Here is a 12,488-nt window from a genome sequence, read left to right on the forward strand (position 1 = left end):
GTGTGTGTGTGTGTAGGGTATGGGGGTGGAATCTCCCCCTCCCACTTGTCTCTGAATTACGTCTCTACTACCCTAATCTATGTTGTAATGTGTGCTTATTAATGGTCTTCTGTGAGTAATCTAATTACTAAAGACACAAACTGAACTGGTAAACAGTTCTATGTAGGATGTAAGAGAGCATGAGTAGTACATTCATTTTTGGACAAACTCATACAAAAGCTGAACAATGCACATAAAAGCGTACATCAAAAAATCCACAAATTAAAGTTCATTGTTAAATCACATTTAAGAAACACTGAAAAACAGACACCATAAGCTTAGTTAAAGTTAAGAGATAAATGTAGGACATCTGGCCAAAAAGAGATATTTACAAAATGCTAAAATCACATTTCTTCTCATGGAGCACTGTCAAGTGCAGAACATTACTGAGCCAAACTAGCAGGCACTTGCACAAAGTTAAGATCTAAGTCTACCTCTCATCTTTGGCCACTTGCTTCCCCTATTATCACATCACAAACAGGCTGGTGCACTTCCATTATGGAGCATTGCCAAACCTTGGGTTTAAACAAGCAATCTGACTGAATACTAACTGCTGTAATTGAGCCCCAAACTGCCCACTTAATCCTGAAGCTGTCAGTGGCTTTAGTTTGACATATGCAAAACGACGAGGCTTTAGTCTGACATATGCAAAATTACAAGAGAAGTTTGTATCATGACAAAGCAATGAACTGCTAATTTCAAAATCAGAGCTACCCAATGTGAACAGTAGAGGAATTTCCATTACACAGTACAGCATCTTCTCCTTGGAAATAAAAGGTGCAATTTATTCCATTTTTGCAGTTGCATTAATTTCTTACTGACTAAAGAAGTAGCTAGCCTAGTGTCAGAAATACTACCATAGCATTTCCCTTCTCGAAAGGTATAATTTTAAAGGCCCTAAAGTAGTAAGACAATTAAAATGAAGTATTCCAGCCCTCTTGCCCTGCTAAACTTGTTGAGACAGATGAATAGAGGTTGACTGTTTTTCAACAACTAGGGAGGTTCTTTTGAATGCTGCAGGGGAAGGCTTTGCATAACTTAAGGTCAACAGCAGACCTCCCCAGCTTGGGCAAAGAAGAGTTTTTCATAGATGAGAGGAGGAAGAAGATCTGCTGGTGTTCACCACGACTCCTGTTCATTCAGACAACTAACTAGCTCATGCCACATCACACAAAAAAAAGTCCATCTCAGGAAAGAGGGCCACTTAGTTTGAGGATAAAGATTGATTATGGACAACTCACAAGAAACTTGAACAAATTTATCCATTAATTATCAGTTTCTCCAGTAGCTGAGTGAATAAATGAAAACAATTCATCTCATTTTTAAACTCCATGGGGAAAAAAGAAAAAGAGAGGAAAAAGCAGACAGCTGTAATTCTGGTACCTTCACTACCCTTTATACCAACACACCTCATTATATCATCCTGATGTTCCTCCTATCTACTTGCTTTTGAAACTATTAGGGGTACAACAATTCTCACATACAGACTCGAGTCTATATACCAAACAATAGGTAGAATGTATTAAAAAAGGAAAATAGAATGCACTGCACAAAAAGGAATAACCTAAAATCTAGGCAGTTACTTTTCAAAATCTACAAATAATCACAGTCAAATTCAGACTACCTTCAAAGTTAAGACAACAACAAAGCTTTTACTATATTACACAGTTGGTAAGAGTATCATAAAGATAAGAAAACAAAATGCATGTTTTGTTAGTGGAAATAACCTGTGCCTACGCTACTGTATTCCACAGTTCTCAATTTCTGTGCATACCTAGCACATACTGCTTCACATGGAGAGAAATACTGTCCTCAGAGTAAGGACAAAATTCCTAGTAAAAAAAGGGAAAATATATTCATTTTCTCTGTATTGGAAATTTATAACTGAAATGCACAAGCTTTAGCTAGGGGTGGGCTTCCAAACTGAAACACGTTTAAATACATGAAAAGAAAACCCTTACTTTGGAAGCTGTATCAAAAAGCAGCAGACAAGTAAACTGGAGACTGATAATACAATAACTGCCTTCTGTAAATATGTTCACTATTTGTTGAAACATTATGTGGAAGAGATACTGCTGCATTTAGCCTTACAGTTCCACTACAGTGAGTCCAATTAATAAGTGTAATTTCTACTTTTGGACTACACTATTTTTAAAAACTATATTTTATAACATGTATCTTACTGCCATTTATTTTTCTCATGCCACTATTAAGTTCACTGTTCCAATTTAAAAAAAAAAAAAATTCAATATGTTTCCAGTATTAAACCAATTATGTAATCTTTCCCACTTACTAATTTACAGACTTAATCTCACAATTTAATTTTTCTGTAATCAAATGTCCTTTATTTTTGCTGGGTGTTCACATGAGGGCACTTTTTTGGGATCGGAAAGATAAGCAGGAGTTAAGTAGAACACAGTCATGAAGGTTTGGAAAGAAAAGTTTGCACTAACAAAACCAAACTCTTCTTTCAATATCTTTACAAGCTGAAAAAAACAAAAGCAGTGAAGTTACATAAACAACAAATTCCAAGTATCATCTTTAGTACTATAAATACAAAAAAAAATTCCAAAGCTACAGAGATGAGAAAATAAGTGTAGAATCAGAATATAGCAAACAATGGATGGGGTTTGTTACTTGTAGACCTCTGTTTGTCCATAACATGCCTTGTCCTTCTTGCCCTACTGCTTAGATAACTATGCTTCAGTACCTGACTTCAAGTGAAAGAGGAGAAACTAGTATAAAAGTAAGGTTCTCTGGCTCCAAGACCAACAGAGTGCAAGAGAAAGCACCAAGTACCTTCCCACATCACAGAGCATGTAATGACAGTCTGCTCGTTACATGTTCCACACATTAGCTGGACTCATTTAAATAACTCAATCGCAAAAAAAATCCCAAAACCAAAACAAAACCACCAATAAACAACAAGAAGAATAGAAAACAAACGAGAAAAACCCCAAAACCTCAAAACTCAACCAAAAACACCCAAAAAGAAAAAAAAAGGGGGGAAAAAAAAAAGAGAAAGCTCAAATCTTTTCCTGTGCATCTATTGACAGTGCCCTGTGAGGCCTGACAAGGGAGAACATGTTGTCCCAGTTTAAAGGAAACTAAAGTGTCTATCAACACTAGAGGAGACTCCTTCTCAATAACCACTTCACCTCTTATAAAATTTAAAAGAACTTTAATTAGAAAATGTACAGGAAAAGGATAACTGTTCTTAATTACTATATATATATGGAGACATATAGATATATAAATAGACCAGTGCAAACTACCCCCACCATACCAAAACAGCCTCAGAACAGGAAATAGTTTCTTTCTGGTGCACCTGTATTTATGGACAGCAGGTGGCAGTGTCGCACCTCAGCTGGCCTCAAGTTCAGTTCCCCAGTCTTTTTTCCAGCGAGGTAGAGTCAATAGGCAGGAAAAGGTGCTGGCCTCATGACCCACGTGGTACTGGCAGGCACACAGGGCAAGATGGAACCTTTTCTGTGGGGGAAGAGTAGACTTTCTCCTTGTCCTTTGTTCAAAGAAGGAAACGCTGGGAGTTGGTGGGTGGTGGTGGTTCTTAGCAACCCCCCCTGCAGCTGAAATCATTCTTCAGGAAGTCTGTCGTGCATCCAGAAGCAACCGAGACTCACTCTCTCTCTCTCTGAAGCTCAGGGTGCCAAGAGATGGAGGTGGAAAGCAGGGACGAGCAGGGCTAGGAGCTCCCTCCCTGGTGCGCTCACCAGCTCAGCAAATGGTGGCTTCTAGTTGCAGCAGCTACCCAAAATGAAGTGAACTCCAGCACTAGAAAAAACCTCTCTCCCTCCTCCATCACTTCCTCCCTCCCCGCCCCCATTAAGTTGGAATCTAAAGTCATCAACCACACCTTTTGTTTTTGGTCCTGGTCCTTCAATTCCCAAAACCTTTGTGTTGCTAGGGAGAGAAAAATTCCCTGAAGGACCCCTCCCACACACACCTTTTTTTTTTGTTTTGAACCTTTAGCACATGTGTATTTGATATGTCATTAATCCATCTGATTTTCTCCACTAACCTCAGTTTCATACATTAAAAGCAATAATCACAAGGAGTACTTTCAATGTACTTTGAGGACAACTCAGTGGCATCCTGGAGACTTTCTTCCCAGCTTCTCAATCTCTAGCAACAAGCTAAGATCAAGCTACATTGCACACCAACTTCTGGCAACCTTGCCTGCTGGGTACACAGCAGCTAGGTCACTAATACTGGCTCTCCCTTGCTGTCAAAGTGTTCTCTGAACAAAGATTGCATTTTTAATTACCTACTTATTGCACAATGGGTTCCTACAGAGGGGTCAGCTTGAGGATGCCTGAAATCCTGGGTTTTCAGATAAAAATTACTATCTTACAGTTGGAAGTTGCAAGGGATTTCAGAGACACTTGCATTAGTAATTCAGAGTCCTCTTCTGGCTTTCTGACAGCCTACAGATCCAACTTCAAACTACTGCCACTAGTACCAAAGAGTTTCAGCTGAGATGCCAGAGAAGACAGTTCATTTCTAGAGGCTCTGGGAGAGAAAAATTACCAACTGATCTTAGGATAAAAAAACATCTAATCACTGCTAACAATAAACATGCCTTATGACATTCCCTTTTTCTTCTTTTCATCTTTTTTTCTTTTAAATCTGCAGCAGTTTTATATTAAAAATCCCCATACTGACAACTTACTTTTCAAGTAAGCAAACAGTATTATTGATGCCAACTACTTTTACTAACAGCACTGACTAAAACAATTATGTGTAAATAAAAAGCGTGCTCAGCCCAGTGAAGCAGAGCAGCAGTAAATAAAGACTATGGTTTATTCATTTGCTTCAAACCTAGAGCAACAGTGCCCTGCAAAACTAGTAAGCCTACAAACCTGAACTCTTGTTAGCATTTCAACTGGAGAACCTCCTCGCTTCTCGAAAAGAGAAATATCCTTCCCTATAATTTTTAAAAAGATTTTGTAAGCGAAAACAAGCACCAACACTTGCTGCTTTTTTCAGCACTGATGAATTTTACTCAGATGGCTTACTTGTATTCCCTGATAAGCAGGAAAAAATAGAAGTAGCTATATACAGCTTTCAGCATTCAGACAGTTCAGCTACAGAAGTTCACAGCTGCAGAGCATCTACAGCAACAAAATTGTGGTTTGAGTGGACAGTAAAGCTAGTCAAAGTGCAGCTAGCTACTGGGGAAAATAGTGCATCTACACCTCTGTACACTTTCACATACTGTGTACTAAGCAGGACTAAACATATTATTCAGAAATGCAATAGATTACATTATTTTAACAAAGCAAAGTAGTAACTGCATGAACAAAAAATAGAAATTATTCTTTTTTCCCTGATACAGTCCTGACAGTACCTCCCGAGTCAGTCAACATCTCATTACTGCTACCCAGCTCCTTCTAAGCCCACTCAATACGTTGCTGAAAAGTTGGTTTTCCTTTGTGTCTTTGACATACTTGTTTTGGAATTGAGCTTTCATGAGCATTTGTTAGTTTCCATCTGAAGTTATTTAGTAAATGGAACTGCTAGCACCAAGAGCTGAGTATGGCAAGACAAATTTTCCTAGACTGCCTTGATAACCATGTATTAATTGAACATTGTACCAGGAAAGGTAAGTATAGAAATACCAATCACAGAATCACAGAATATGCCCAGTTGTAAGGGACCCACCAGGATCAGCAAGTTCAACCCTTACCCCTGCACAGGACCATTTCCAGGAGTCACACCATGTGCCTGAGAGTATCATCCAAATGCATCTTGAACTCTGTCAGGCTTGGTGCTGTGACCACTTCCCTGGGGAGCCTATTCTGGTGCCCAATCATACCCTAGGGGAAGAGCCTTTTTCTAATATCCCAGCTGAACCTCCCCTGACAACTTCAGGCCATTCCTTCAGGTCCTGTCACTGATCCATCACAGAGAAGAGATTAGTGCCTACCCCTTTTCTTTCTATCACAAGGAAGTTGTAGAATGCAATGCATTTTGTTCACAACATCCAAGCAACATGCCTACTTTGGAGTCTTAAATACCTCTAGGGCTTGATTCACTGGTGCTGTGCCTGTGTGTGGCTGTTAATTTAGGAACTGAGGATCTGGTATAAAAACCAACAGTATCAACTCAGAACAGCAGAAATTTTGTACCTGCTTGACAGTGGTTTGAAAGAACATTAGTGACCAAAAAACCGCCTTTTGGTTTGTTCAGTGAAGTTTTACATTTATGTAGCACCTAAAAGATCTGAAAATGTTTTTATGAAATGGATTAAAAAGAAAAAAGTCAGACAAAACTTGTGTTCACTGGAACAATTGAGCTTCTCTTCACTTTGCACATGTTTTGATACGATTCACTAGTGATTTCAAAAAGATACAGTGATCCCCTCTTGTTCAATATGTGTGTGTTTATGCACTACAGAAAAGCAGACTTACAGTACTAGTCAAGCTGGCTCAAAGATTTTTGGCAACACAAATAAAATTCAAGTTTTCCCACCCCAAGGAGAAGCTAGTACTGTGTTTCTTAGGGTAGGGGGAAGAATGGGTTGGGAGTACATTCCAGGGCCAGCTTTTGCTGCTATCAGAAAGCAAAAGATAACTGATGGGGCACTGCTTTTCCTAACCCTCAGCAGGAACTAGCACCTCACTGGCATACCAATGGGAACAGTGGCAGCAGCTTCCAGCTACTCACTGCCTGGGTGCCACCACCTATGCTGGATGAAGATAAGGCTAAGGACATCAGCAGTGGCAAAGGAAATGTCAGCGCCAATTGGCACAAGTTCCTGAGGCACTAACTTTGATCCACCAAAACAGTGCCATGTAATGTCACTAATAATTTTAATTTTTTTCTCCAGAAGTTCACAGACCTACCTTGTGCCTTCTTGACAAGCTTAGAGCAATGGAGGCAGAGAAGACAATATATTACTCGCTGACAGAATAGGACCAGCTCACAGAATACCAAGAAACAATCAGTTTTGCACCACCTCAGGTATATGCCACTGTTATAGTTTTGAAATCTTTGATGGAATTCTTTTCTTTGCCTCCCCAACAGAGAGGTTTGGGAGCTAGGGCCCTGCCTCTCACCACCTACCCTTGGAGCCAGCAAACAAAAGAAGGCTAATAGCTTGGAATTCCAGCCTGATCTCTGGACAAGACTGGCAGCAGGTGGGGTGGGGGAGAAAGGTTTTTTCCAAGTTTTTTGCCGCACTTCTTCGGCAGCTGCTGAGAGTGGGAGTCACCGTTTTTGCTGGACTGGTGCAGGTGTTTAGAGGTAGGTCTGTTGGCTTGGCCCTCCATCTCCACATGCCCTGGTCTGTTCCCCAAAGTGGCCGTCGTTGCCTGGATTTTGCTGCAGACTTCCTGAGGGATTGACTTCACTAGCGAAGGAGTTGTGGGCCCCTCTGCCCCTGGCCCAACGCTTTCAGACAAAAGACAGTCTCAACATGGCCTGTGGGAAAGGTTTTGTCCCATTCCCCACTCTGTGACCACCATTTTTCACTTTGTTCTTTTGGAACTGGTTATGTTGAACTTGGAGGTGACCTCCATGGCTGCTGCCCCAAGGCGTGGCATTGTGTCCCCCCTCCTCCGCTGTCTGTAAATAGAACTGCACCAAAAGGGGGAGAGAAAGAGGACTCAACTGGTAGAAAATATTGCTTACGGTGTTGCTGTTTGTTCTCTTCTAGTTTTGGTTATATATATATATATATAGATAGATAGATATATACACACACACACATATATATATATATATACACTTGTGTGTGTGTACATATATATATATTTGGACTTAAGAGCTGTTATCCTTTTTTCTATACATTTTCTAATTAAAGTCTTTTAAATTTAAAAGGTGTGGTGCGTTTTTTGGGGGGAAAGAGGCCCCTTTTCTAGTCCAAATAAACACCTTAGTTTTCCTCTAAACTAAAACAGCCACTTCTCCAGATTTCCCTCATGCAGAATCTCAGAAAATGGGAAAATTTTATTTAGCCATCTGAACTCCTTCACTCTTGTATGTTGAGGCTTACATTAGTGAAAAAAATTTTAACACTTTATTAATTATCAGGAAGACTCATTAGCTGTTCCAACAACTGCAGTACCAAGAGAACACTGAACAGAGAATGAACTTTGCTCATCACATTATTTATCAATGCTTTTTAATCCCAAACAAAACTAGCTGTAGGTACATGGACAAAATATAATCCAAACAGAATTAGTCGCAGGAACATAGAGAAAATATAATCAAGTACCTCCTGTACTATTGTAGGGAAATGCTAAAATGGACGCCAAGGAGAGCAGCGCTGGACAAGCACCTGGAACCTGAGAAGCTGCATACGTATGAGAGACTTGTTGAAGGTTTAAAATTATGCATTTTTACTGTACCAGGTTTTTAGTTATCACCTCTCCCTGCTTGTTATCACTTTCCTGCTGTGTTGTGTCCACCCGTCCCCTGTTCTCCCTTGTGTTTCCTGGAGGCTTCTTGTTATCAAGGTGAGTCATCACCAAAGAGCTCATTAACCACAGCATTGTTTCTTCATGGGCTGGGCAAGCCCCCGCCTTGCGGGACCCTCAGGATCAGGATGGTCCCAAATCCACCCTCACCCTGCACTGCAGTTGCAGGAGCTGCACAAACATGCCTGGGCATGCCCCCATTGGTCCTGGGCAGCTATTGTTTCTCCACAGGCCCCACCCAGGGGGATGCCTTCCCCCTCTCCCCTGCACTGCCGCAGTGGCAGCAGCAACTAGAACTTGCACAGAGCCACCTCCACAGCTCTGGGATGAACCGAGACAGTCCCCGCCAGTCTGAGCAGGGGTGGCTCCATGCCAGAATGCCTCTGCCTCATGGAGCTGGGGCGGCATTGATTGGGGGGGGCAGGCGGGGCCTATGCTTATTTTACTTAGGGCTTATCCTTATTCTACTTATGCTTATTTTGCTTTGCTTATTTACTTAGGACTTACGATGATCCTTATTTTCTTATTTTACTTATGCTTTTATTAATTGATAGACTTATCATAGAATTTGCTTGGTAGTATAAAATTCACTATATAACATACAGCAAAACTCACAAAGTGTCCTTGAAGGTGCCATACCAAGAGGCCCCAGAGCCTCTTGAACCAATTAAAACAGCCAGGATATCCCATGAAATGAAGATATATCAGAAAACATGTCAAAAGAACAAGATAAGTCCAATTAGACCAGCTACAGCTGCCAACAAGTCTGCTTTGAAGCAGTTTTGAGCAAAAGGTAAAAACTTCATGGGTGGAACGGTACTGACTTCATCCCTAAAGACCACCAGAGACCCCCACCCCAAATTCTCAAGAGGAAAAGCGCAGGCACAAGGAGGAGTGGCACGGGGCGGAGAAAATGGAAATCAGTTCCTGAGGCTTATTATAATAACCCTGCCTTCTCTAAGAAAATAATGTTTATGCATGAAGAAATAATAAATATGTATAACTTACTTGCATATAAACCAGTTGTTAACTCGACCAGGTACACATGTTTTTGGAGGAGCTATCCCCCATGTGCCCAGGCCTGGAATAAATGTAACTCTCTATAACCTTACTGAATATAGGGTTTTTTCATTTTGCAAAACAGCATGGCTATGGCTGCTTCTGCCCCTATCCTTATCCTATTGGGTACCAGTCCCGTCTGTCGCAAAACCATGGATTTCTCTTGGGTGTTAGTTTCTCCACTTTCTTATATGCTAGCTTAGCACCTAAGACACTTCCCCTTTCAGAGTTCTTACCCAATCCAGACCCAGCTCTAGCACCTTTTCCCCCAGGAACTTATAACAGCCTCATGTATTTTGCAATAAAGGCCTTTCGCCTCTGGTCCTCTGGATTGCAAACATCTCTTTCTCAGCGCTCCCTCAGCTCCAGAGGCAGGCAGGAACCATTTTCCCCTCCCCTTAATGCTGCATATACAATTTCTGCTATTTAAAAAGGAAAAATTATAAAACATCATTAAAAGAAAAAGTATTCATTATTTGTCCACGTTCATTGCCTAACTCATGCTAAAATTGCACTAGCTATTTGGGGGCTCATACTGACATTTACAGAACATTTAATCCAGTCAGTATTGCTCCACAGACTGTGTCCATAAGCTCTTGGAGTCGCTGCCTGCTTTGTTTGTGAAGCAGACTTCCTGGGTTCATTCATCTTCCATTATGCCAATTTTTTTTGTTTTTCCAGAACGCATAATCCATCTTGTATTTTTCAGTTGTTTTTCAGCAGAAGGGATTTAGAAATGTGGTTTCAAACATTTTGTTTGAACAGGACCATCCACAAATATAATCCTGAGGTACTCTGCTATTGATTTACCACTGAAATAAAAATCACAGTTTTATATTCAGTATGGAAAACATTAATCTTCCTGAATACAGAAAGCCTGCTGATTTCACAGAAAACATACATTAAATCATTCAGATCACCAATCATGTTGCTGTCTCCACATTTCTTACATTCTCAGATGAGCTGCGGTGGAAAGAACAACAGGAAGGTCATAATTACTAAGAATGAAGAATTAGGGTTGAGCAAAGTCAAAAGGAGGGAAGAACTAGGCTGAATTAAGGAAATCAGGGCTTTCTTTGCTTGGGAGATAACAGAAAAACTTCTGCACTTAGTCATACGCAAGGACTATTCCTACCTAGAATGTCTCCCTTTGATGGGCAGCTCACTCACATGAGTTAAAGGCTGAAGAACTACAGTTTGGCCTCAGCAGATAAAATCACACTCTGAAAACTCCATTTTGGATTGAAAACATCCTCCTGTTTACAAGAAAAACATTAAGTTTCTTATGAAAGTTAACCAATATCTGAAGCGTTACCATCAGGCTAATGTTTCACAAGAGGAGGTTGTGATTTTTAGGAAAGTTCCAGCAGATCATGGCTGCAAGGACAGAGGAAAACCAGTAGAATCATACTACTTTACCTTTGTAATTCACTAAGCGCTCTACTTGTGGATGGGCTGGGGTTTAGCCTCAGGAAGTTCTGCTTTAAATTGAGATGAGTGAGGTCTTGGCTATAAAACAGGTTGGCAGGCAGGTGCTCCAGGCTGCAGCATGAAAGATCCACTGAGCTTATGCGCTGTGATGCAACCTGGAAGTCAAGTACAACACCAATATGTTAATATTGTAATAAACCAAGAACATTTCCTTCACCCCCACCAGCACAAGATGAACTGTTTCTCAGTACAGAAGAGAGTGTCAACATATACAGCTGATCTAACACAGTGTACATAATTGCTGCAAATTATGCCATGATCTCTTGCTTGGCCTCAGTGCTCAAACCAGATCCCACAGACGGCTAGCAGGGAGAAAAGGGCAAAGCCTTGTCAAACTAAGAAGTGAAATGGATTAATTTCACAATGAAGTCAAGCAACACTTTAGAAGCAGAAAAATAAAAAATTAAATATTTCACATAAACTTTATTTTGGTCTTTTGGTTAGCATTGCCTCCTCCAAGTGAGTGTAGGTGAGGTAATAGCAGTCATCACCATGTCTTGGTTTCAAGGGTCAACAACCAACAGGCAGACCGAGCTGCACAAGTGAAAGTATCACAGATAGATCTGGACTGGCAGCACAAGGGAGAGCTGTTTCTGGCTCGATGGCCCACATCAGGGCAGAGATGCCACTTATAAATGGGCACGAGACCGAGGGGTGGATTTCACCATGGACATTATCTCTCAGGTTTGGCACAGTTCTCATCACACTGAAAACAAAAGAGATGAAAAAGTGCTGACACCTGGTAAATTAAAAAGGAGAATGTTTAATTTCAGGTCTAATGGTTATATACACTGTTGCTCTAACTACTTGTTGGGAATGTGGTATTGTCCTACTTACAGAGGCCAGGACCAGTTTATCACTATGTGAGTATAAACAAAATTGTGTGTTCTACACCTTCTATCTCATTTCTGATGAACTGTTAATAATGGATAATTTGCTGCACCTGCCAGGGGCACACCAGACACCTCTGGCTACAAGGTGGATGTTAGAGAACACTATGAGACAGAGGAGTGTTTCTGTCTTCACACCAGTGACTCAGCTGTGTTAACTCCTCTCTGGGGAGGCAATAGCACCTTCACACCCAGCCTGAGAGGTCATGTCTGCTATAGGGTCAGCAAAGATTCCAACAATATCCTGTGACTGGCAGAGTAAATCACCCATTATGAAAATTTCCACCTTGGGGGAGGTACTGAGCATTCCCACCTTAACCTGAGCATATATAATCTTTGGGGTCTGGGGACTTTGGGTACCACTTGTCGGATCCAGAGGAGGACCAGAACCTCAACAGGACTGCGACTGCCACTCTCAGCTAGACTGTGACCATCATCCTCACCAACAGGTTTTCTTTTCTTTTTACTTTGCACTCAGGGGGACACGTGGTGCTCAGCACAAGGGCTAATGAACACCATTCTGTTTGTGCCCCAGAGTGCTAGGCTGTACATCTGTTCTTTGGGGCGT

General features: G+C 41.0%; 1 protein-coding gene across 1 annotated transcript in view; it reads right to left on the reverse strand.

The window, feature by feature from the left end:
- The window catches only part of PHLPP1 (PH domain and leucine rich repeat protein phosphatase 1), a 144,022-nt gene that overhangs the window by 36,708 nt on the left and 94,826 nt on the right, over window positions 1-12,488 (reverse strand). The window contains exon 4 of the mRNA XM_071553510.1: window positions 10,959-11,125. Coding sequence (XP_071409611.1) covers window positions 10,959-11,125 — 167 coding nt within the window. The remainder of the gene's footprint in view (window positions 1-10,958; window positions 11,126-12,488) is intronic.

This window comes from Pithys albifrons, chromosome 4, assembly GCF_047495875.1.
Source record: "Pithys albifrons albifrons isolate INPA30051 chromosome 4, PitAlb_v1, whole genome shotgun sequence".
Classification (NCBI taxonomy): Eukaryota; Metazoa; Chordata; class Aves; order Passeriformes; family Thamnophilidae; genus Pithys; species Pithys albifrons.